At 40.8% G+C, this 27,346-nt stretch overlaps 1 protein-coding gene across 4 annotated transcripts in view; it reads right to left on the reverse strand.

The window, feature by feature from the left end:
* Ylpm1 (YLP motif containing 1) overlaps positions 1-27,346 on the reverse strand; it is a 76,032-nt gene that overhangs the window by 42,462 nt on the left and 6,224 nt on the right. For all 4 annotated transcript variants that reach the window (XM_052185411.1, XM_052185409.1, XM_052185408.1 and 1 more), the window contains exons 2-4: positions 18,002-18,238; positions 16,813-16,992; positions 15,339-16,285 (exon numbers count right to left, since the gene is read on the reverse strand). In XM_052185411.1, coding sequence (XP_052041371.1) covers positions 15,339-16,285; positions 16,813-16,992; positions 18,002-18,238 — 1,364 coding nt within the window. The remainder of the gene's footprint in view (positions 1-15,338; positions 16,286-16,812; positions 16,993-18,001; positions 18,239-27,346) is intronic.

A 27,346-nucleotide genomic window follows, 5' to 3' on the forward strand; every position in this document is an offset into this window, starting at 1 on the left:
CGCAAAGGGTTTACAGAGCACAGATGCTTCGCTAGACTTGAAAGGCAGCATCTGAGACATCAGGGTGTTAGTGATGACAGAAGTACCTGACAGGCAAGGGTACCTCAGACCAAAAAAGCAATATGAGAGGGAAAAGGCAGAGAAGCACATAGTGAGTTTGAAAATGCAAATGGTTTAGTGTGGCTGAAGCAGAGAGGAGCAGAAAAGGATGCACAGAAAGACAGCACGCTAAAGACAAGGCAAAGAGGCAGGCACTGTCAGTCTCCAAAAGAACTTGCTTGTTTGCCTTGTATGGCAGGTACTAACCGACCATCTCCAAAACTCACTCCCTTTCCAACTATAACCTGGCCTCCCCACTTTCAGGCTCAGTGCAGACTCTCTCAACCTCCCTTGCAGCTAGAACTTGCACCAAGCTCTAGCAAAAGAACTGAAAATGACTGACATGTTCTTCTGGGTTGTCCTTGTAGATACTACCGCTTCCTCCTCACACTTCCTTTGTTAATGCTGCTTCCAAACAACTCCACTGCACTATGTCAGTACGGGCAATGCACAAAGGGCTGGTGAAGCAAACAGTGAAGAAGGCAAGTTCCTAAACCGCTGTATAAATCCTGGGAGAATACATTTCTAATCTGTTAAGAGACCTCTTTCTCTCTTTGGATCTCTGAAAGGTTGATTAATTAATTCGACTGGTTAATACAGAGTTTAGAGTTACTTCATAACTGCTTAAGAGTCACTTAAGCCGGGCGGCAGTGGTGCACGCCTGTAATCCCAGCACTCTGGGAGGCAGAGGCAGGTGGATTTCTGAGTTGGAGGCCAGCCTGGTCTACAGAGCGAGTTCCAGGACAGCCAGGGCTATACAGAGAAACCCTGTCTCGAAAAAACCAAAAACCAAAAAAATTAAAAAAAAAAAAGTCACTTAATATAGTCCAACTTTTCAAAGATTAGTTTTTAAAAACTAATGAAGAGGAAGAAAGTTTACAGAGTCACTGCCTCACTAAGCAGCCCCAGCTGGCCAATAGAACTCATGAGCAACAATTTGGGTAAATGAAGGTAGCAGCAACATAATGATGTGAAGTGAGTTAGAACTGACAACATTTTGTAGCCAATGGGAATTAAGTATGGAAAAAGAAGCATTTAGGATGATGGCAAAGTTTATACTTTAGGGACTATGAAGCAGTCAACACTTTTCATGCCTTTAATGAAGGGTTTTTATTTCACTGTGTCGGAAACCAATGATGAATAATAAAAGTAATTTCAGCAAAATATTTAGCTCTCATTCTCTGTCACGTTGGGCTTTGCCAAAGGGAGGAACTACTTCAATAGCAGGAACCAACACTAACCTTAAGAAACAGAAGCTGAGATTACAACTTTACTTGGAGGTTCTACATCAGCAAAATGGAAGGTATTGTACTGACTGAGAGGGGCTGATCCCGTCTGAGACAAGTCCTTCCACGTAGTCAGCCAGCCTAGAAGCCACAACCCTCCTGTGTCAGTATAAATTCCAGGATTACAGGTGTATGTCACCACATTCCGCAAATCCTAACTTCTGGGAGGACACTGAGCCACATGAGGTAAAGAGTATGTCTGAAGTGTAAGAGATTCAAGACAGCCCTCACTACTTCGATGCCTGACATTAAATGGGGGTGCCGTAGAGATGGCTCAGTGTGAAGACTGGAATTCAGAGCTCCAGCACCACATATACACTGGAGGGAGAGCTGGAGTCATGGCTCAGTTTTAGGACTTGCTCTTGCAGAGGACCTGGATTCAGGTCCAGCACCCACATGGTGGCTCACAACTACCATTAACTCCAGTCCCAGGATCTGAGAGCTTCTTCTGACCTGTGCAGGTAACAGGCAAGCATGAGGTCCACATACATATCCATAGGCAAACAGTCATACACATAAAAACAAATGACGATGAGTGAATATGGCAGTTTACTTGTGTACAGGAGGTAGAGATCACTGAGACAAACTGACTGGCTAGTTAACTTAGCCAGATTAGCCAGCTTTGAGACCCAGACTCAGTAAATATAGATTATGAAAGAAAGACATCCAATGTCAATTTCTAGCTTCCACACACATACCCACACATGTACATTCATATAAGCATCACACACCATATAGACACACCCACAAAATAAAACGAAATAGGCTTGGAAGATGGCTTAGCAGTTAAGAGTGATAGCTGTTCTTGCAGAGGACCAGAGTCAGTTCCCAGCACCCATGTCAGGTAGCTCACTGACACCTGTAATTCCAGTTCCAAGGAATCCTCTTCTGGAACACACATATATACACAAATTATTATTATTATTATTATTATTATCAACAACAACAATAATAATAGAGGCCTTGACTCTCTGTGGGCCAACAAGAAAATTAGGTTCAGCTGAGGTGCCTACTGAGAGTAAAGGGAATATGGATATGGAATGGTAGCCAACACTAATATGCAATGGTGCCATAATTACACCAAAGACTTCTTTTCGGGGGGGGGGGGGGGGGGGAGGACAAGGATTAGAGTGCTTTTGATTGTCTAGGCATCATACTAGGCATAAAAATCTCACTAGGGCTGGGCAGTGGTGATGCATGCTTTTAATCTCCAGTACTTGGGAGGCAGAGGCAGGCAGATTTCTGAGTTTGAAGCCAGTCTGGTCTACAGAGTGAGTTCCAGGACAGCCAGGGCTACACAGAGAAACCCTGCCTTGAAAAACAAAACAAAACAAAACAAAACAAAACAAAATCTCCCTAGGAACAAGTGCAATCAGAAACATATGGAAAAGAATCTGATAATGAAGTTCAGCCTACGTGGCTGATACTTTACAAACCCATCACAAGAAAGTAGAATGAATATATATATAGATAGATAGATACACACACACACATACATACACACACATATATATGAACCCACAATAAAGAGAAGGTAATAGGCCAGAATCTTAGGTTTGAAGTATTTTTAAAAATTTTGTCTTGTTTTGTCCTTACAGACAGAGTATCTAATCCAGGCTGACCTTAAACTCTTTATGTACCCAAGGATACCTTTTGATTCTCTTGCCTCTATCTCCCTAGGGTGGGGATTATATATACAAACACAGTCCACCATTCCATTTTGTGGAGTTGTTGAAGATCAACAACAGCCTCAGCCTCTACATGCCAGAGAAATACTCTGCAAGCTGCGCTATATATATATACGTGGCCCTTGTTTGTAAATTCTGGAAGACAAAGGACAACAACAAAGAATTACAGGCAGCAATTTTCAGAAGAACTGTGTTGGCAGCAGGAGAGGATAAAGTAAAAATGTGACTAGCTGCCTGCAGAATCCCAAATGGTCAGGATTCCTCAGTGCCTAGGATGTAGAGGAAAGGAGGAGTTAAAATGTTACCCAGCTTCCTAAAATAAAAGGAGCAACAAGTCACTCACGTGTGGCCAATGGTCTTGGATCCAGGCCTGGAAGAACCAAGGCCGAGCTAGATAGACAAAGCCTAGGGAAACCTTGCCTGCCACTCAGCACCCAGGTCTGCTCCCCAGAGCTAGATAGACAAAGCCTAGGGAAACCTTGCCTGCCACTCAGCACCCAGGTCTGCTCCCCACTTGGGGGGCTGCTCAGTACAGGAAGAGCTAATCATCTTAGAAAAGTCAAGATTTATTCACCAGGAGATGGCATGCCATCCCAAATTTGGGCACACATTTCACAGTAGTTTTTGTGTGGCATTAAGGAGAACAAGTTGGTGGCAATGAAAATAGCTGGAAGTGTTGAATACTGTACTGAGACAGCACTGATAAAACCTGTTTGCTAGGGCTGAAGAGATGGCTCAGTGGTTTAGAGCACTGACTGCTCTTCCAGAGGTCCTGAGTTCAATTCCCAGCAACCACATGGTGGCTCACAACCATCTGTAAAGGGATCCAATGCCCTCTTCTGGAGTGTCTGAAGACAGCTACAGTGTTTTCAAATAAATCTTTAAAAAGCCAAACCAGCCGGGCAGTGGTGGCGCATGCTTTTAATCTCCAGTACTTGGGATGCAGAGGCAGCTGGATTTTTGAGTTCAAGGCCAGGCTGGTCTACAGAGTGAGTTCCAGGATAGCCAGGGCTATACAGAGAAACCCTGTCTCGAAAAACAAAAAAACCAAACCAAAATACTTGTTTGCTAAACTCAATTCAGACCTGAATGGCCCAGTCAAGAAACACTGCTCAACTACTATAGGCTTAGGAGATTACAAATGATGAGACATGAATCTTTTTAAAGAACTTACAACTTAATTTTTTTTAAATATGTATTAAGTATTTTGACCACATATACCTCCCATTACCTTCTTTTGCCCCAAATACTTCCAATGAACCCCTTCTTTCCAACCATTACCCCTTTCTTCATGTTCGTGTTTGCATACCACTAAGTTTAACTAGGGCTGGTGGAGCATAGATACAGTTATTTATCAAACCATGAGCAATTAGCCACAAGAGCTAGAGCACTGGTTTTCAACGTGTCACAACCCCCTTTGGGATCCTGTATATTAGATATTTACATTATAATTCATAACAGTAGCAAAATTACAGTTATAAAGTAGCAATGAAATAATTTTATGGCTGGGGGTCACCACAACACAAGGAACTATTAAATGGTCAAAGCATTAACAAGGTTGAGAAACAGTAGGCTAGAGAGATGACTCAGTGGTTAAAAGAACTTGTTGCTTTTGCAAAGGACCTGGGATCAGTTATCAGAACACATACAGTGGTTCATGACCACCCATAACTCTAGTTCTAGAAGATCTGACACCATCTTCTTAACTCTGAGAACACCAGGCATAGCAGGTCTGACATTACATGCCTTTAAATCCTAGCACTTAAAAGACACAGGCAGGATGATCACTGAGTTCGAGGCCAGCCTGGTCTACCATAGAGTTCCAGGCCAGCCAGGGCTACACAGAGAGAACTTGACTCAATCCCCTGTCCCACAAATAAAAAGTACCAGGAACCATGTAGTACATATACATGCAGGCAAAACACAGACATAGAAAATAAAAGATGGACCAAAAAGAGGGAGATTATTAACCTTTAGTGTTTCTTCATATACAGTTCTAGTTTTAGAAAAATTCTTAATAGCTCTAGCTACATATAAAACCATATTTCATTAACAATTTTCCTTGTAGGTCTAACTTACGAACAAATAAAATTTTGTTTTAAAGTTTTAAAAAACAGAAAAGGGCCGGGCAGTGGTGGCACATGCCTTTAATGCCAGTGCTTGGGAGGCAGAGGCAGGCAGATTTCTGAGTTCGAAGCCAGCCCGGTCTACACAGTGAGTTCCAGGACAGCCAGGGCTACACAGAGAAACCTTGTCTCAAAAAAAAAAAAAAAAAAAAAAAAAAGACAAACAAAAAGAACAACGACAACAACCAGACAGAAAGGGCAGTGAGACAGCTCAGTAGGTAAATGTGCTTGCCACTAAGCCTGTGTGCTGTCCTCGGAACTCACAGGATGGAACGAAGACCCAATTTCCACACGTCCTGTGATCTCCAATCCCACATGCAGACATAATAAATGTTAAGAAAAGACAGAATGTATATATTGTCTTGCAACTATCATTTGAATTCATTCTTAAAATTACAAGAATTGAGATCTTAGTGATTTCCCCCTGTATCCTGAAACACTCCATAATTTCCTCATCCTAGATTTGATTACTCATAACATTAATCTTTCTTAATTATGCTTTAAAAACCAAAATAAGGAGACAATTACAATACAAAAAGAATCATCAAAGAGAAAGAAACAAAGATAAAAGAAACGTTATCACCTTAGAATTACCCAAAATAGCACACTGCTTTGGGGTTTCATCAAGCACAATGCAAACTCAAAACTTCCATTTCCTGACTGTAGTAATAAAGGGAAGGAAGCTGACAGACAGAACTCCTTCAGATTCACTGCAACTTGGGAGCTGGAGAGCTGGCTGAGCAGTTAAGAGCACTGGCCACCCTTCCAGAGGGCCTGCCTTAGTTTGCCAGCACCTATGTGGCTCACAACCATCTGTAACTCAAGTTACAGGGAGTCTAAAACCCTCTTCTGGCCTCTACCAACACCAGGCATGCAGGTGGGACACAGACATACATGTAGGCAAAACACTACAATGAACAAAATATTTTTAAAAAAAAATGATTAGAATCAAAAGATATGTGCAGAAAGAACAGAACTCCAGGCTCTAAAAGTCATATCCAACTCATCATGTGAGTCTGCCAACCATGAGTTTTCTGATGACCATATTCTAGATGAGTATTCTCAAGCTCAAGAACTAATAAGCAAAGGATAAATTCTACTTATTATGTATGCGTATTTTGTTTTCATGCATGTCAAAGAGAATGCTTAATCTCTGGATCAACTATGAGCAGCCATGTGGATGCTGAAATTGAACCCAGGTCCACTGGAAGAACAGCCATTACTCTTACTGCTGAGCCATTTCTCCCGACCAACCCCCTTCCTTTAAATAGCTTTAGATACATTCTTATCAATGGAAGGCATGCAGTACCTCTCAGTCATTAAACAGGAAAGAGTTTTAAGCATATTTTGTGGCAAGAATTTAGACCATCTTGACTCTCTAAAAGGATATAATGACAATTATCCTTTATGATGTTACATGTCAAACTATTTGATACAAAGTAAATTTACTCTTAAAAACATTCAGTAAAACTTCAAAATTGTTTTTCACAATTCTTTTAAATTCTTTTGTAAAATTTAAACTAAAACGGGCGCACTGAACCTAGATAGTCAATGATGACACCTTTTTTGCTACAACATGGGTTAAAGTGAATAAGTGCTACAGACTGAGAGACTTGTAATACATAGAATTAAGAACTGGTTCCTAGAATATATAAAACATTTCTATATATATCAGTAAGAAATAGAAAAAGTCTAATAAATCATTTCATACAAGAAGAAATTTAACCTAGTGATAAATAGAAAGCAGTATAACTTTACTAGTGCCAAAAAATACAAAATTCCAACTTTTATCACAATAGCATTAACTACTTTCCAAGGCAGCTAACCTTTTTTAAGTTTAACAATACTAAGAGTTGACATGGAGGTTAAAAAATAATAAACAAAACAAAATGCTCTGAAATAATATTGTTGAAATAATAAATTAAAACCACCTTTCTGGAAAAAAAAAACCCATTTAACAATATGTACCAGTGTAGAACATATACAAACCCTATGGCCAAACAATTGCAATCCTTTAAGTAAACTGCAGTATGTCCACACAACAGCAAACTATACGGGAACAAGAAAGAACAAACCTCTGCAACACTTGCAAAGCCCAGGATGAATCTGACAGCAACAGTCAAGTGAAAATGACGAACTCAAAATATACATAGAGTGTGACTACAACTACACATACAAAACGTCTGAACAAAAGCACATGCATACATTCAGGCACAGTCAAGATATAGTCAGCACCAGAAGACACACTGCAATACCCAATGAGATGGCTCAGTAGGTAAAGGCACTTGCTGCCAAGCCCCATGTCCTAGGTGCCATCCCTGGTATCCCTATGGTAGGAGAGAGAGAACCAGCTCCCACAATTTGTCCTCTGACCTCCACAGAAGGCTACAATGAGTGCATATTCATACACATAAACAGGTTATGATCAAATCAAATTAATGGACTATTCCCCACAGACAAGAATGTTATATATGACATAATCTCACATTACAATATTAAGCAAAATATACCATATTCAAAGGAGTGTGTAAAATATGATGATCCTATTAGTAATAAACCTCAAAAAATAGGCAGCCCATGGTATAAAAGACAGTATAGTGGTTATCTTTGGGTTGAGGGGAAATGACTAAGAAGGGGGATAAGGAGGACTTCTTTAAAACTTCAGTTTATTCCTTTTATATTTGTTTTACCTGGAGGTATGTTTATATACCATATGCAGGCTTTGTGCTCACAGAAGGCAGAAGTGGACATTGGATCACCTGGAACTGAAATTAAGGATGTTTGTGAACCACCATGAGTTTTGGGAATCAAACCCAGGTCCTCTGCAAGACCAACAAATGCTCTTAACTCTTGAGCTATCTCTTTAGCCCACTGAGGAAGACTGAACACTAGTAATTTTCATCTGTTGATTTGAGAAGTGATGACATGAATTTGTCTTTGTGAAAATTCATAGTGCTGTATACAATAACCTGGTACTTTTTTATATTTACTATCAAGACAAAGTTTCATTACTGAAAAATACAAGTTCTGGGGAACTCAAATCCACTTATGTGAGAGCTGACAAGTACAAGGATACTTGTCTATAAGAACAGACACAGACACAGACACACACCCTTGGTGGTCAACAACTTAATATACTGTGATAGGCTTTTGCCACTTGACTTTGAGAAACCTTCAGAGTTTAGAAAACTACCTCAATCTGAACTTCTGCAATTCTTTAATGCATGTTACAGAACATATAACTATTCTACTGCTGTGGTTTTAGTAAATCAGTTTAACTACATTCTCAATTCTTGTCTTCTAGTTTTGTTTTAGGACATTTTTTTCCATTACGGCTTATAGATTCCTAAGGCATTCATAACGGAAACTGAAATAACTAATAATAAAGTTCAGTTTTTCTTAAGAGTATAGATTGTTCTAACTCAATCTCCTTGACTAATCAGCTTCTTGTTGATTTTGTTTTTAACTCAGCTATATAGAATAAAAAAGAGGTTTCTGAGTAAGTCACTAACTTGTCTCTTAAGAGCTGTATGAGTGGCCCACAAATTTAATCCCAGCATTCAGGAGGCAGAAGCAGGCAGAACTCTTGAGTTTGAGGCCAGCCTGGTTTACAAAGCAAGTTCCGTGATAGCCGGGGTTACACACAGAGAAACCTTGTCTTGCAAAACAAAAAAAACATAAGAATGAACGAGTAAAGGAAGAAGACGGGCAGAAATGGAAACGAGACAAACTAATGTTGGAGAAAGACAGCATAAGTAGAATTCAATTTTAGGGCTAAAACCCCAACCTTATCAAAGTTGCAGCATTGTGATGCATGCTTACCACCTTAGCACTGAGCAGGCTGAAGCAGGACTTTGCAACTACTCTAGGCTACACAATAAGCTCCAGGTCAACCTGAGGTAAGTAGCAAGGCTGTATCTCTGTCTCAAGAAATGACACCAACAAATCAAACTAATTGAGAAAAGTTGCAGTTGATAGGATTGATTCTTAGACATATATCAGGTAGCTAACACCTATAACTCCAGCTTTAGAAGATACTGTGCCTTCTTCTGGCATCCTTGGGCACCTGTATGCACATTAATATGCATATAAATATAAATGAATAAATAAAATGCACATAAAGTAAATCCTTAAATATATATATTTGCAATATGTAGAATTAGGCTGTAAACTGGCCCAGGCCCTGAGTAAGTGCTCATTGTGAAGGAGACGAACAAATCACAAGCTCCTAAAAATGAAGCAGGAAAAAGCAAGACCCATTGAGTAAGTGAAAAGAACTTGAGTTTATATGGCTTGCAGAAGTTAAGGCAATGAGATAAAAGAACAGTTTTTAGTATCTGTAATAATGCACTGTGAAAAAGGGATAAAATAACCCACTCTGTTGCTCCACAGATGCAGATCTGGAACAGATAGACATGATAGAAATATACTTAGATTTAATGTTTAAAAACCTTTCTAAAACACTCAAAAGTTTTAAAAGCCAATGTTCCTTTATTTACACGCCAATATTCAAGCACAGCCCATCAACTTCTTGCCCTAAAAAATACAATAAACTTAAAAGTGGATCACAAGGCTGTTGAGTCCAATCTCATCTCAATTAGAATAATTGTCTGGGACAATTTATTATTTTTTAAGAATTTTATACATTTTATCACTTATTTGTGTTTGTGTATATATGTGTGCAGGTACATGCAAGTCACAGTATGCACGTGGAAGTCAAGGACAACCTGTGTCAATCAGCATGTAGGTTCTGGGGATCACACTCTGGCAATCACCTTTACCACCAAACACCTTCTCACTGACCCTGGTAATTCACTTAATAAGCCCAAGTTTCAACATTCTTTACCTCTTTACAGACATGAATCATTGAGAGATGATTTACATAATAAGGTGATGTACACACGACCTATCACAGCAAGCTAAAACACAACATGAACATGAGCTGCCAGAGAGGGACTACAATAGATAATTCCTAATTTAGCACTATGATTATTAATTGAACCTTTGAGGGAAGAACTTAAAATAGGTCTTATATTTGGTAGTCAAAAAAAGTATGAGAGAAATCAAGGGAGCTAGAAACATTGTTTTATGAGGTGATAAGACTACATGTCTCTGGTTCAAGGCCAGCCTGGTCTACAGAGTGAGTTCCAGGACAGCCAAGGCTACAGAAAAACCCTGTCTCGAAAAAACCAAATCCAAAAAACCAATTTAAAAAAAAAAAAAAAAAAAGAAAGAAAAAAAAAGACTACATGTCTCTGATAACTAGTTGCTAAAAGGCAAAGCTTGCTCCAAGAGACAGATATGAGTTCAAATCAACAAGATGAGCTACACTGCACATGAATGAACAGCAGAAATGTAGTCACAACAGCATGACTCTGAATGACAGCATTCCACACAATGCTTAAAGAAATTTGCTTTGGTTAGTGCCTCAGCTCTATATCCCAGTCACACAACCCTGACCTAGCAAGTTAGCTATCTTCTCCCCTCCAGTTGGTAGATCATAATGTGAAATAACTCACCTAGTATCACAGGTTTTTTGTTTTGTTTTTTTTTCAATCACAGATTATTTACAAGATTCCCCAAGGTAAAAATGGATATAAAGGTTCTAACATGGCTCCAGAGTATGCAGAGGAATTCATATTAATTACAATTAATTTTTTCTGAGCTTTAACTTTGAATGGACTTTTGATCATGTTAGTTTCAGAACTTTATATTGGGAAACAAACAAAAGAGTACATTTTTCCCCCTTTAGAGACAGGATCTCCTGTAATCCAGGCTGTCTTCAAACTTACTATACAGTCAAGGACTAGGCTTAGACTTTGATCCTACCTCTACTTCCTCAATGTTGGGAAAACAAGCATGTGCCATCCTACTCAGCTACTGTGGTGCCAAGGATCATATCCAGGTAAGTGTTCCCCAAGCTGAGACACATACCCAGACCATATATTTTTGTTTTTAAATATGAAAAGGCTTAAATTTAAAATGACCTCAATGTACTAAGACTGAAACCAGACACTAAGTAATATACATATAAGTGGCAAAAAGGAAATTACAAAATTTTCAGTATAATCCTGTGTGTATTTTAAATCTCCCAATAAATGAATTTTATATATACACACACACACATATATATATGTATGTATGTATATATATATATGTTTCTACTATAACTTCTAAACAGGGAAAAAACCCGATTAATATTTTTCCAGCTAGACAAAAGTGGTGGACGCCTTTTATCTGGGGAAGCAGATGCAGATCAAAACCAGCCTCCTCTACATAGCATATTCCAGGTCTGTCAGAATTACTTAGCAAGACCCTGCCTCAATACAAAAATAAAAAATTTTCCACAGAAAACTTGACATTTATGTCATCCCAAGAGCACGCTAGACTCGTGTAAGCTTGGAAACATGAATTTGACATGTTTATTTTGAGAGAGACTTGCCACGCAGACCAAGCTTCCCTTACTATGTATCTCACCAGGCATAGATGCATTTTTTTAATTACATTCTGTATACATGTGGGTGTACAACCTCCTTGGCCCATATGGTGTGCAGAAGACAACTGAGAGGAGACAGGTTCTCTCTGCCCATCATCTGGGCTTTAGAGACAGAACTCAGGTCATCACACACGGTAACAGGAATTCTAGCTAAGCTCATGGCTTAGTCTCTTGACTACTAAGCTTGCAGGCACACCATTCCCTGCTGAATTTAATGCTTTTATAAGGAAAACAAAACAGCAACCACTAATTTTTTCCCATTTCTAACTGTGTGTGTGTTTGTGGTCTAAAGAAAAGACAGACATCTCTCTCCTAAGGAAAATATAAAGGATGCAAGGTTCCAGAGTAGGGCAGGTGGAAGGATGGCAGAGATTTTATAACTTTTCTTTTGTTGACTATTTTGAGTAAAAGCAGGAACTTGATGTGCTGGTTTGTATATGCCTGGCCCAAGGAGTGGCACTGTTGGGAGGTGTGGCCTTGATGGAGTAGGTGTGCCCTTCTGGGTGTGGGCTTTAAGACCCTCATCCCAGCAGCCTAGAGGTCAGCTAGCAGCCTTCAGATGAAGATGTAGAACTCTCAGCTCTACATCCCTGTACCACACCTGCCTGGATGCTGCCATGTTCCCACCTTGATGATAATAAACTGAATCTCTGAACCTGCAAGCCAGGCTCAATGTTGTCCTTAAAGAGTTGCCTTGGGGGCTGGAGAGAGAGCTCAGCGGTTTAGAGACTGCTCTACTAAGGGTCTGGAGCTCAATTCCCAGCAACCACACAGGGGGCTCACAACCATCTGTAATGAGATCTGATGCCCTCTTCTGGTGTGTCTGAAGACAGCAACAGTGTACTGATATACATAAAAATTAATAATTAATAAATAATTCTTAATAATTAATAAATAAAATTAATAATTAATAAATAAATAATTCTTTTTTAAAAAGTTGCCTTGGTCACAGCAGTAAAACCCTAAGATAGAAGTTGGTACCAGGGACTAGAGTATTGCTGTGATAGGCCAGACCATGCTTTTGTGGACACTGGGACTTTGGATTTGGAAAGCAGTAGAATGCTTTAAATGGAACTTAATGGATTATCTTAGTAGGAACATGGAAGACTCTGTCACTGAGAATGATCTAAATTGTGAGGACCGGGCCCAAGAGGTTCCAGTGGAGAATTTCATTATGTGGCTTAGCGACTGGTTTTGTGGTGTTTTGGTGAAGAATGTGGCTTTCTGCCCTTTTCTGAAAAGTCTGCCTAAGGCTAAGGTTTAGACTCAGATTAATTGCCTTGCCAAAGGAAATCTCAGAAACGCCCATCATAGACTATTTTCTGCTCAAGTCTCATGAAGAGTGTTTTGAACAAACATAGCAGGCTTAGAGAGAAAAAATATAAAAATGTATAGTTTAAATATTAAAGCGACACCAGGAAGTAGAATGGAGCTGAGTCCTACATTCTAGGAGATCGCAAATTAAGGGAGTAGTAGACTTTAGGGCAAGATCCTATCCAGCTAAATTTCGGTCCAGGCAGGGTGATACACACCTTTAACCCCTAGAGATAAAGTCAAACAGATCTGAGTTCAAGGCCAGCCTGGGACCGAGCAAGTTCTAGATCCAGGTGTGGTGGCACACACCTTTAATCCCAGCATTGAAAAAGTTGAACATGGTAGGGGCCATGTTCAGCCCCAGACCTCACGCAGCAGACCTCAGCAGCTTAGGCCATGTGGCTCTGGCTTTAGAGTGAATAATAAGAGACTGCTGGACACTTCATGCTGGTTAGCTGGAGCTAAGAAATTAGCAGTGATTAAAAGGAGACCAGCATCACTGAGGTAAAATATTCTGGGAAGTGTTTTCTGAGAGCGCAAAGAAGCTGTGTTCCAGAGACAGGCAAGGTTGTGTGTACCTCGTGCTCCAACTGTACTTGATAATGGTTAAGAATCGCCTGGTACTGGTTTTGAAGGCATGAAGGGGTCATAAAGAACAATTGAGACTTGGCACTGTGAGAGGCCAGGGAAGGCTACTAGTGAAGGTGCAGCCTCAGTTGTAGTTGATGGCCAAGGATTGAAGGGGTCATGCAAAGGATTTGAGGCTTAGCACCATGAAGAGAGCCTATGAGAAGCTATTGGTGAAGCCTAGTTACAGTGGAAGACAGCAGTGTATTGGATGGGATGATCCATGGGATGACCACCAAGAACAGCAGCAGCAGGGGAGTGGTTCAACCTGAACCTAGAGTGCTACAGAGGGCAGAGCTGGAGAAGTGACACCAGTTTTTTGGAGGAGCCCAGACGGTTGTGTGTAGATCCCAGACATTGAAACAAGAAGCTGTAACATTGACGTTGCCTTGGGGACCCCAAGATTTTCGAGATTTCAGAATCATAGGATATCTCCTAAAGAATGTTGCTAACAGGGAGTGGAACCAGCCTAGGAAAAGAAGTTTCTTTCAGTCAACAAAGATGAAAAAAGGAATTGGATATCTGAAAACTGCTTTGACATCAGGCATGGAGATGCTGAGTTTGGAGTTTGCTCAGCTGGATTCTTGATTGAGGAATTACAGTTAAGTGATCAGATGGATCTCAGAAGAGACTTTGAACTTTGGACTTTTGACATGGTTGAGACTGCTAAAAATTACGGGGACTTTGGAAGTTGAAATAAATGAACTTCTTAAATGATATTATGACTACATATGGCCCCCATAGACTCATGTGTTTTAAGAAGCCTATGGGGGCCATGTAGTAGAATGTGATGGTTTGTATATGCTTGGCTCAGAGAGTGCCACTATTAAGAAGTGTGACCTCGTTGGAATAGGTGTGTCACTGTGGGCGTGGGCTTAAAACCCTTGTCCTAGCTGCCTGGGAGCCAGTATTCTGCTATCAGCCAGCTTTCAGATGATGATGTACAACTCTCAGCTCTTCCTGCACCATGCCTGCCTGGATGCTGCTATGTTCCCACCTTGATGATAATGAACTGAACCTCTGAACCTGTAAGCCAGCCCCAATTAAATGCTGTCCTTATAAGAACTGCCTTGGTCATGGTGTCTGCTCACAGCAGTAGTCAAACTCTAACTAAAACACATGGTATCTGTAGAATGGTTTTCTAAAAGATCCTATTTACCCTTATACTAATCTAGCAAATGATACTTGCTAATTCAATTATTTGTCAAACAAACAAAAAGGAAAACAGGTAAGTTTAAAGTATTCCCATTCTTTCTGTCTCTGTCTTATCCTTTTTGTTTTATGAGGCAGTATACCATTTAGCCCAGCCTGGGCTTGATTTAACATATATAGCTCAAGATAATCCTTGAAATCCTAATCCTCTCCTGCCTTTACTTCCCAAGTGCTGGATTACAGAGTGTGCCATTATAGCTGGCTTAAAATATTTCTAAAACTGCAAAGTCAGTAAAAAGTGGTCAGCATTACACTAAAATATATTCATTCTAAGCTACTATAACCTGATAAGATAAAAGTAATTACATTAAAGAAATAGGAAGATGTAATCTTTTTCTAAGTCATGTTAGGCTGAATTAACAAATAATACATTTTAACCATAAAGTCTTAAGTGCACACATGAAAGTACAAAGGAAACACAAAAACTGTATAACCTTTGGATTCCAGTACAGCTTATATAAAATCAGCCACAGTAAGAGCACTGACCTACCTTGGACCTCTCGGACCTTCCAAGAAACTGCCCTTAGGAGGGTCTGCAAGCAATCCACCTGACTTCATTGGTGTGTCCTTAGCTGCAATGATGGACTGAGATAGAGCAGAAGACTCGCCCAGTCCTTGCTCAGATGAGAACACCTTGTTCAGAGGTTTGGAATTCACTTGTTCTGACTGAAGTGGAGGGTGATACGGTGAAGGTGGGGTTGAACCAAAAGACACAGGTGTAGGAAGCAGTGCTTGTCTAGGTTTCTCTGGGACCTGTGAGTTCTGAGAACTGGAGGCTGGTGGAACTGGGGTGGTTAACTGAGGAGGCATCCCTTGTGGAACTCCAGGGGGAGGTATTCCTGGGGGAGGTGTAGCTGAAGATAATGGTGGGAGGGGCAGGATGGGCGGTGCCCCAGGTAGAGATGGTGGGGGGAGGACTGGTGGTGGCCCTGCTGAAGAAAGGGAAGGTGGGGGAAGAACTGGAGGTGGTCCTGTTGAAGAAAGAGATGGAGGCATTCCTGGTGGGGGAACAGAGGTTGGTAGAGAAGGTGGCATCACAGGCGGAGGCATGCCAGGTGGTGGTATGGTGGTGGGTAGTGCAGGGGGCATCACTGGTGGTGGCAATGACGGAGGTAATACTGGAGGGGGCATTGTTGGCAGAGGTGGAGGCATCTGAGAATACGGGACAAATGGAGGTGGCATTGACATGTTCCCCATGTACTGGTTCTTCACGGTCTGAATTGAGTTGACTTTCTCCTGGAGATAGGTCTGAGTGGCTTTCATATGTCCCTGCCATGTTTTCCATTGCTTCTCATACTCCTGAAGCTGATCTTTATGAGGATAGGAATGGAGCTGTTCCTCCCACAGCTGAAACTCTCGCTCCCACTCTTGATAGAGATGTTGAAACTGTTGCTGCTGCATCTCATAATGTCGCAGCTGCACATCCAGAGACATGGTCTACAAATAAAGGACAAACATTCTTTCAAGACAGCCATGAAAGGATTAGTCCTAACTTACATTAATAAATCCAGACTACATGAAATTTTAGGAAATTATAAAAATATTCCCAAGGGAAATGATAAAACTGCTAGACACTTTCAGTGATCATCATTTTTTCCCCTTGGGCTAGACAGCATCACATTACTCTTGTATCCCTTGAAACAGCTACTTGTCAATACTTTTTTTAAATAACTTTTTTAAGATTTATTTCATGTATGTAATTATTGTGTCACTGTCTTCAGACATACCAGAAAAGGGCATCAGATCCCATTACAGATGGTTGTGAGCCACCATGTGGTTGCTGGATTTGAACTCAGGACCTTCAGGAGAGCAGTCAGTGCTCTGAATTGCTGAGCCATCTCTCCAGTCCCATCAATACTTTTTTATCACTAGTTTTTCATACTCACATCTCTTTTAGGAGCAACAAATCCTTTATGCATCATCCCTGGGAACTCTTCCTGCTTATTTATTTTGGAAACACTTACCTGTATGTGCGGTGAGTGCTGGATAACTTGCTGATACTGCTGTAGGATCTGCTGTAACTGAGTGTGCCTCTGCATTATTCCTTGATACTGGAAGCCGACTCGATGCTGCTGGTGCTGTTGCCAGTGTGCCGCTGCAGCCTGCAACTGTTTTAACCTAGCATCCTCTTCTGGGTCTTCTGACTAAATAAGAGAAATACAAACTTTCCTAAGTCATAAAACAGCAACCAAATCAATTGAGTCCAGAATCCGTCTAACTCCGGCTGAGAAGAGCTCTCCTATATTTAGACAAAACACAAATCCCTCTCGACACAGTTATTGTGGATGGTAGGACAAGGGATTTAAGGGCCACCATCTTCACTAGATAGGACAACCATTTTCCCAGCAGGAAGTGAATCTACAAGTCTAGTACTTTCAACCTACTGAGCAGTAGAGAACCTCTGTGCCTTCCTTCCTTCTCCCTCTCAGTCACTGTTCACTAGTGTACAACAATATAATTATAGTTCAGTAAAGTTGTGAGAACAACTGTCTACTGATGTGGAGACTTTCCATGCTTCACTCACCATGCTCAGTGTGACAGATGGTCATTTTTAATGCCTCAGTGCTGTAAGGTGGCTACTATAAATGAATATATCACTCTTCAGATGAGTAAAATAGAAGAGAATTATTAGCTAATCTGTCCAGAGTCACCATCATTAAGTGGCAGTGTTTGGGAAACTGACCATAAAAGCTAAAGATAAATGACTGCTCTGTACTGCAATCATCAAGGCGTGTGGACATTTCTCTTTGTGCTGGCACACCCATTCAGCAGGATCTTTTTTTTTTTTTTTTGGTTTTTTGGATTTGGTTTTTTCGAGACAGGGTTTCTCTGTATAGCCCTTGGCTGTCCTGGAACTCACTCTGTAGACCAGGCTGGCCTCGAACTCAGAAAGCCACCTGCCTCTGCCTCCCAGAGTGCTGGGATTACAAGCGTGTGCCACCACCACCGGGCATTCAGCAGGATCTTAATGCTTCACTTTCATTCAACCTTCCCATAATTTCTTTGTTAAACCTGATAAGCTGACATCTGGTTACTTCAAAAGTAGAATTTTACAGGTATCTGAGCACATGAAAATATACATCCATTCATGACAAAAGTGTTCATAAACAAATCAGACAAAATTTAGATGACTGAATAAATACAAATGATTACCTGGGGCTCCTCAGGTGGGAGCGGAGGTGGTGCCTCTTCACTGGGAGGTGGTAATGGGGGCTCCTCAGCTGCAAGAGGCTCTGCTATCTGACTGGCAGCTGGCACTGGGGCTTCTTCTTTTATGGGCTCCGGTACATCCTTGGCTGTGACAAGACCCTTTTTATGTCCCGGCAAATGCACTTTTGTCCTCTGCTGCAAACTAAGTAGATGCTGTCGATACCAATATTGTTGTTGCTCCTACAATACAAATCATCTTTAAGAATTTTATTTTATTTTATTTATTCCATATGTATGTGTGTTTATGGGCAAAAGCATGGCGGTGTGTAGAGATCAGGGTACAACTTTCAGGAGATGTTTTCCTCTGCCATGTGAGTCCCAGGGGATACAACTCAGGTCACCAGGAGTGACAATAAGCACCTTCGCTGCTGACCCATTTCTTTGGCTCACTGTTAAGAATGTTGACTGATAATCGCCTAGCTCTGCGGCTGGCGCTGGCTGGGTCACACTCACACACCTTCGTCACCTGATCAAAGGCAAAGCAAAGCTGGGCAGGGAAGCCAGGTGAGCAAGATCGACAGGGTTTTAAGTTATCTCAAATTTATAAAGTTAAATTAAACTATATGTCATAATTCAGCATGTTTCTGTTTTTCCCCTTCAGTGTTTGTGATGATTTGTATATTCTTGGCCCAGGGAGTGGCCCTGTTGGGAGATGTGGCCTTGTTGGGATAGGTGTGGCCTTGTGGGTGTGGGCTTAAGACCCTCGTCCTAGCAGCCTGGGAGCCAGTATTCTGCTAGCAGCCTTCAGATGAAGATGTAGAATCTCAGCTTCTCTGCACCAGGCCTGCCTGGATGCTGCCATGTTCCTGCCTTGATGATAATAGACTGAACCTCTGAACCTGTAAGCCAGCCCCAATTAAATGCTGTCCTTATAAGAGTTGCCTTGGTCATGGTGTCTGTTCACAGCAGTAAAACCCTAAGACAGTGCTAAGTACTGAGCTGAGGGTTTTGTAGAGGGCAGGCAAGTGTTTTACTACCAAGCTACAGACCCAGATCTCTTAGTCTTTTAGACAGAATCCTAGTAAATTGTCCAGATTGGCTTTGAACTTTGAACTGCTTCAGTCTCCTGAGCAGCTGTGATTACAGGCCTGTTACTACACCCAGCTAACATGTTTATTTAAAAATACACACACACACACACACACACACACACACACACACACACTCAGAACAGGGCATCATTGGATCCCATGATTGATGGTTGTGAGCCACCATGTAGTTGCTGGAAATTGAACTCAGGACCTCTGGAAGAGCAGTCAGTGCTCTTAACTGCTGAGCATCTCTCCAGCTCCATAATACTTTTTAAAAAAATGTTTCTGAGTCAGGCATGATGGCACACATAGTAGCCTGGTCTACAAAGTGAGTTCCAGGATATCTAGGGTTGTTTGATACAGAGAAACTCTGCCTCAAAAAAACACACAACCCCCCCAAAACAAACAAACAAAACAAAAAAAGACAGATAAAAGGACAAAGAAAAATGAATGAGGAAAAAAAATGTTTCTGGGGACTTGAGAAATAACGATTCAGCAGTAAGAAAACTGTTCAGTTCCCAGCATCCACGTGGTGGCTCATGACCATCTTTTTTTGTTGTTGTTTTTTGAGACAGAGTTTCTCTGTATAGCTCTGGCTGTCCTGGAACTCACACTGTAGACCAGGCTAGCCTCGAACTCAGAAATCTGCCTGCCTCTGCCTCCCAAGTGGTGGGATTACAGGCGTTCACCACCCCGCCCGCTCACTCACGACCATCTTTAACTCCAGCTCCAGGGAATCTGATGCCCTATTCTGACTTCCTTTGACACCAGGCATGCATGTGGTATACACACACACACACACACAGGCAAATCATTGATACATATAAAATTAAATAAATAAATTTATGCTTCTGAGGGATGGGTGTGGGAGCCCAAACCTTAGACTTAGAAGGGGGTATGTGTCAAATTGATCTCTGAGTATGAGACCAGCCTGTCAAACAAAACCACCAAAAAAAGGAGGGGGGCTGGGAAGGTAGTTACATGAAAATGTTTGCTATGCAAAATGAGGATCTGAGCTTGGATTTCCAGAACCCAAAAAAGAGACAGGCACTTCAGTCCTGGTCTGCAGCCTTAATGCCAGAAGGCAGAGTCAGAAGGATGCTATTTTTTTAAACAAAATCTCAAGTTTTATTTTACCAATGAAGACTCAAGAGTCAGATCCTGGGGTGAAAGCCTGCTAGCTCAGAGGCAGAGCAAGCTCCAGCTGACCTTCCTCCTCAGCGGGCCCAGCTCAAAAGACCTCCTTCAAACTGAATGTCTCTCCCTTCTGCTTCCTTTGCATCTCTGACTCTTACTCTGTGTGGTTTTTTTTCCTATGTTCACTTCCTGTTACCGGGCTGCTTGATCTGTTTACAATATTCAAGCAGAAAACTCTTGGATTAAAGGCATGTGCAAAGACCAAGGCACACAACTAAAAACAGGTTTTTCCAGTAAATAACACAATCTCCGAGTTCACAGTGTGATCAAATATCCTACAACAGGAGGATCCCTGGAAGCTCACAGGCAAATCAGTCTAAATAAAATTCCCAGCTTCAGGTGCAGTGAAACCCTGTACTAATAAAGTGAAACTGAAAATAGACACCCCAGTATCAACCAACCCCCTGCCTCCAAGTGCCTTTGCATCCATGCACACACACACAGAAATAGAAAAAAAAATCAATTCTCATTATTCATAGACTCTATATATGTGAATCTGCTCATCTGCTAAAATTTCCAACTCCAAATAACAGTACTTGATAAGGTTTCCCAGTCATTTTATAAACATATGGAAAACAGTGAAAGATCTGAGCGGCCTATTATGCGTATTCCTAACTGAGGCAGAACAATGTGACGTAGCCTTCTGGCCACAGCACAGTTACTGCCACAAAATCCAACATTTTTTGCTAGTTATTTAAAATGTCATTCTCTCTCTCTCTCTCTCTCTCTCTCTCTCTCTCTCTCTCTCTCTCACACACACACACACACACACACACCTCAATCACTCAGGAATGGTGACAGGTGGACCAGCCCAGTCTGGTCTACAGTGAGACCCTGCCTTAAAAACCAACCAACAAAAAGTGAATAAACAGAAATACAAGGCTGCTCAGTCATAATGCTGAATGCTGTCTTGTATCCCTAAGCAGGCTGCAATTCCCCTTACAAGAAAATATATGTTCCATAAACTTCATTCAAGAAAGCATTACTGTTTACCAAGAGCTAAATACTAATGAATTAACAATAACTAAAAAAATAAAGTGTCTGTAGAAAGAAAACAAGTTATATGTTGAGGAACATATGATCAGAAGCTCAGATTCATCTGTATTTTCCTTAGAACAAAGGTCTAACATCGGTGGTGGTACACACTTTTAATTCCAGCACCGGGAAGGCAGAGGCAAGTGGAACTGAGTTCCACGCCAGGGTGGTCTACAAAGTAAGTTCTAGGACAGCAAGAGTTACAAGAGAATCCCTGTCTTAAAAAACCAAAAACTAAATAAATAAAACAAAATAAAAAATATTTTAAAAATATTTGTATGCACACAGGATTGAAACCCAATCTAGCAGGGTGTGGTGGTGTATGCCTTTAACTCCAGCATTTCTGAGTCAGAGGTAGAAGAATGAGTTTGAGAGAAGTAAGGTCTACATATCAAGTTCTAGGTCAGTCTGTGATACACAAACTCCTATCAGAAAGGAAAAACAAAACCAATTCACTCTACATTTTATTCTTTGTTCTTTCTAAAACTCAAGACATAATTTTAATTTACAAAAACCTACTTGAAACAATCTATTTATTCTTATAATTTTGAAACTTGTTAATCTAGATTGAATCAGAATACCTCCCCCTTCCCTTTACCCCCACTCCTTATTAGTTGTTTTGAGATGGGAACTCACTATGTAACCCTGGCTGTCCTGGAATTTCCTATGTAAACCTGGTTAGCTTTGAACTCAAACATCTACCTATCTTTTACTGAGTACTGAGATTAAGTAAAGGTGTAACTTCCACATTCAGCTGATTTTTTTTTTCTTTTGATAATAAACTTTTGGCCTCTGTGTCAAAAGGGTTAATTTTACACGCTCATTTTTAGAATATTTATTTTTAGCTTTTTGAGGAAGGGTCTCTACATAGTCCTGGCTGTCCTGAAGCTAGCTCTATAGAACAGCCTGGCCTCGAACTCAGAAATACAGACTCACCTGCTTCTGCTTCTCAGTTCTAGGATTAAAGGTGTATGCCACCACACCTGCTACATTTTTTTTTTGTTTGTTTTTTTTGGTTTTTGGTTTTTGGTTTTTGGTTTTTTGGTTTTTCGAGACAGGGTTTCTGTGTAGCCCTGGCTGTCCTAGAACTCACTTGTAGACCAGGCTGGCCTTGAACTCAGAAATCCGCCTGCCTCTGCCTCCCAAGTGCTGGGATTACAGGCTTGCGCTGCCGCCGCTGCCACCACCACCACCCAGCACCTGCAACACTTTCTAACCCAATTTATCTTAGGTGAACAGTTCCCACATCGTTAATATTTAATTTTTAATCTCTCTTAATTTTCTGTGTGCAAAGAGATGTATAAAATATACATAATAAATACGTTTTTTCCCAACTAGACTGATTTGTTATTTGTTTGCTTACACAGTGTAATTTTCTTTGGGAAAAGACACTTCTGAGATAGGGTCTAACTCTGTCCCTCAGAGCAGAGGGATTGCTGGGATTCAAGGCCCTGCCATGGTGCCTCAGCTCCTCTTCTGCTATTCTGATCTAGTCTTGTAACTTTGGGAAAGTGCTAAGCCCATAAGAGGATAGCAATAAATGATACTGACTACCATACGCCAATTATTTTGACCTAAAACTTTTCTAATTTATTGGCAAGAATACATTTTATCTTACTAACTGTATTTTGGCTCTTATTATCAAACATATAGCCATCAGTTCCCAGAACAAGATTACTTTTACTATTCAAATTAAAAAATAAAAAGTGTGTAGCAGCACACACCTTTAATCCTGGAGTCTGGGAAACAGGGACAGGCATATCTCTGAGTTCAGACCACTCTGGTCTATATACCCCACTCCAGTCTAGCCAAAACTACATAGTGAAACCCTGTCTCAAAAAATACTACTACTACTACTAAAACCAAAAAAAAAACATAGTAATAATAATACAACATAAAAGAAATTAAAAGCCAGCAATAATGAAATATTAAAACATTTTTTCAGGCAGGCATGGCAGGCATGGCAGGCACCATATGCACTTGGTAGAGGTCATCTTCACTACACAGTAAGCACAGTGAGTTCAATATCAGACTCAGTTACAAGAACCCCAATCTGAGAAAAAGAAAAAAAAGAATTCAACTTCCTTTACTACTTTAAGACAATAGTAAGTCAGACAGTGGCAGCATACGCCTTTAATTCCAGCACTTGGGAGGCAGAGGCAGTCTAATCTCTGAGTTTGAGGCCAGATAGGTTCTACAGAGTGAATTTCAGGATAGTCAAGGCTATACAGAGAAACTCTGACTTGAAAAACCAAAGAATATATTGGAAATATCAATAGGTACATCATTCACCTTAAAAACCTAAGGCAGAATCAGATAATGCAGCTTAGTTGATAGAGTATTTGCTTGCCGAGCACGCACTAAGTCCTGAATTCTTTTCCCAGCATAAAATAAAACCAAGCAGGGTATCACATACCTATGGTTTTGGCACTCAAGAACTGGGGCAGAAGAATGTAAAGTTCAAGGTTACGAGACAAGCAGGGTAAAGGTGCTTGCTGGGCAAAAGCCTAGTGAGGCCAGGAACCTACATATAAAGGACGGAGAGAACCAAATCCAGTAAACAGTCACCTTCCATGTGAACCACAGCACAGGTGCCCATATCCAGACAAACAGAGACACACAAGACATAGCCACACAATTTTTTAAAAGGCCATAAGTTCAAAGTCATCAGTCTAAGCTTAATAGCCAGTTAAAGGCTAGCCAGGTCTACATGGAGAACCTGTCTCAAGTGGAGTATATGCTGGGGTTAAGGCTAGAGATACCGCTCAGTGATTTAGAGTGACAGCTACTCTTCCAGAGGACCTGGATTAAGTTCCCAGTAACCACATGGTGGCTGACAACCTTCTATAATCCAGTTCCAAGGGATCTGATGCCCTCTTCGGGCCTCCATGAACATCAGGCCTCATGCCCATGGTTCAGATATACATACAGCCAAAACACCCATATACATAAAATAATATTTTTAAAAGGACAAAGGTATGAAAAGGCAAAGCAACTGAAACCAAAGATACTCTTCATTTTTATTTGTGAGAAATAGGCCTCAAACTCTTGCTTGTCGGCCAACACTGGCATTGGAGCCTGGTTTGCCATGTGTAGCTGCTTCAGTCGCTTAGAACATCACTAAACGACAAAGACACCAGCTCTTTCACAAGTTAAAAGATACAAAGATGAAGATTAACAGATACAGATGAACATGTATGTACTGTGTATGACACCCAGAAGTTAATGTTAAATACCTTACTCAATTTTTCTCCACTTCATTTATAAAAGCAAACAAACAAACAACAAAAAACAAGGTCTCTCTGGCTGGAGAGATGGTTTGGCGGGTTAAGAACACTGACTGCTCTTCGAGAGGCCGTGAGTTCCCAGCAACCACATGGTAGCTCACAACCATCTGTAATGGGATCTGCTGCCCTCTTCCAGTGTGGTGTGTCTGAAGAGAGCAATGATAAATAAATAATAAATAAATAAATCTTTAAAAAACAAAACAGGATCTCTCACTTACCCTGAAGCAAGCCAATCCTGCTAAACTGTGTCTGGCTGACTGGCTGGTAAACCCCAGGGATCTTGTTTCTACCTCCTCAGTATCTGTTGGGATTACTGATGTCTGCCATGCTGCTTTTATATGTTTGATCAATTAAGCCATCTGCCTATGACACAAGTCTAGATTCTTTAATCTAAACACAACCTCTTCTTACTCCTTCCATCTTTCTCTTAGATCCAATCCAGTATATAAGCTTTGTTAGAGTTTAAGTAGTTGATTCAGTAACAGTACGTTTTTGTAGGTCACATTCTAGTATTATAAAGCCAAGCGAGAAACATAACTAGTTCAGCCTTAGGCTTTAGAGTGTTTCTGAAGCTTAACAATGAATAAGGATGCCATTAGAAATGTCCTTAGTGAGCTTGAAAGTCAAGTTTGGACTAGTTAACAAGAGAGTAGGTGCGAGTTCTTCTGAACATTCCAGCATATAAGATAATTTCATGTCTTATGAGATGTTGGTTTATAAAAAGAGGAAAAGGTAGCACATGTTACCTTTAAAAGACTGAATGGGAGCTAGAGAGATGGTTCAGCAAGTCAAGCACTTGCTGCAGAAACACAAGGCCCTGTGTTTGATTCCCAGCACCTACGTAAACGCAAATGGACATGATGTTGTGCCTTTAATCCCAGCACTTGGGGAAAAAAGAACAAGCTAGATAGTGAGACTAGCCAGAGTTCTGGGATCCGTGTCTATATCGATGTAGTGGAGAACTACAGAAGATATCCAACATCAACCTCTAGCCTCCAAAGTATGTGCACACAAGTACACACACACTGCTGCCACCACCACATTCAACACAGAGAAACTGAATGACGGGGTCTGAGGCATTGAGAACTCTAGAACTATTTGCCAAACTGTTACCAATAGATTCTATTTAGACAGCACTACCTACCTACTACTGGCACAGCTATAAGACCAAGGACTACACAATTTTGCAAGAAGAGTGTTACAAAGTGTGTCTGTGAGAAGTATTTTTTTGTTTTGTTTTGTTTTGTTTTTTCGAGACAGGGTTTCTCTGTGTAGCCCTGGCTGTCCTGAAACTCACTGACCAGGCTGGCCTTGAACTCAGAAATCCGACTGCCTCTGCCTCCCAAGTGCTGGGATTAAAGGTGCGAGCCACCACTGCCACAGCCCAGCTGTGCGCAGTGTTTTAGAGATTAATATTGCAAAGTTACCATCCATGTCTAGGTTATTACCAACACCTGTAATAATGACTATTTTCTGTGTAAATCTTAAATGATGGAAGAAAACCTGCTTAATCAATCAAATATCTACTTGGTTTAAAATGACTACTGTTCATATCATTAAGATTCACACTCTTCGTTAAGAATCAGGATCACCAGGCATATTTAGTCTCATTTTTAAAGAGAATGCTCCTTGACTTCATCTTCCCTCATTCTCTCTCACTCCCCTTCAGTTATAAACTTCTTAAAAGAGTTCTCTATACTCACCATCCCCATCCTCACCTTCCATCACTCCTCAATCAATGCAATATGGCTTCAGTCACTATGAAACTGCTCCTGCCAAGGTCAACAATAATCTCTATGTCAGTAAGGGGGAAAGATAACTCAGAATCTTTATCTTGTTTGACCGATTAGCAGTACTTGACACAGCTGGCTACTCCTCCAGAAGTGTCTTCCCTTCACAATCTGTAGCCCTGCTCCGTTTTCATTTTCCATCCTCCTCATGTTGGCCTTTCCTCCACTGGTTACTTGGACTGGTGATTCTGAGGCCAGCCACAGGTCTTGTGCCTCCATTCTTATCTTATACACACTCCCCAGAAGAGCTTATCGTTTAATATGTCTTAGAACATATTGTATATGTATATGTTCCAAATCTTGTTTCTAGACTCTTTGTCTGAATCTAACTTCTACATGGATATCTCCATTTGGAATTTATGCCCCAGGACCTCAAACTAAGTACACATAAAGCTTAACTCTTATTTTCCACATCATCCCTAAGCCTTTTCGCTTTCTCTTTCTCTTCTCTAGGTTTCCTATTTTATTAAGTGGTATTATTAATCACTCAGGAGCCCACCCCCAAGTTCACAAATCCCTGATGCCTACGCTTGCCATGACTATCCAACTGGATGGATCCCTAGCAGAGGCTTGTCTTCTGTCTTCCTACCTCTTCACATCTCCACTAATACCATTCATGCCCACCCCCCACCCCCCCACCCATGTTCTCTTGTCTGAATTACTAACAAGTATTTATCCTAAATCATTCTTTTGCCTTTTAATTTCACTCTCCAAACCAAAAGCAGGGCAAGCTTTCAAAAATGCCAATCCAGGGCCTGAAAAAATGGTTCAGAGGTTAAAATACTTACAGGGGAATGGAATCTATTCCATTCCCCGCACCTACATAATGGCTAACAAATGTGGATAACTCCAGTTTCAAAAAATCTGACACCCACTTCTGGCCCTATAGGCAGTGTATACATATGGTACACATAAAATAAAAACAAATCTTTCTAAATGCCAGAGCTA

This window comes from Apodemus sylvaticus, chromosome 6 (genome assembly GCF_947179515.1).
Source record: "Apodemus sylvaticus chromosome 6, mApoSyl1.1, whole genome shotgun sequence".
NCBI classification, from domain to species: Eukaryota; Metazoa; Chordata; class Mammalia; order Rodentia; family Muridae; genus Apodemus; species Apodemus sylvaticus.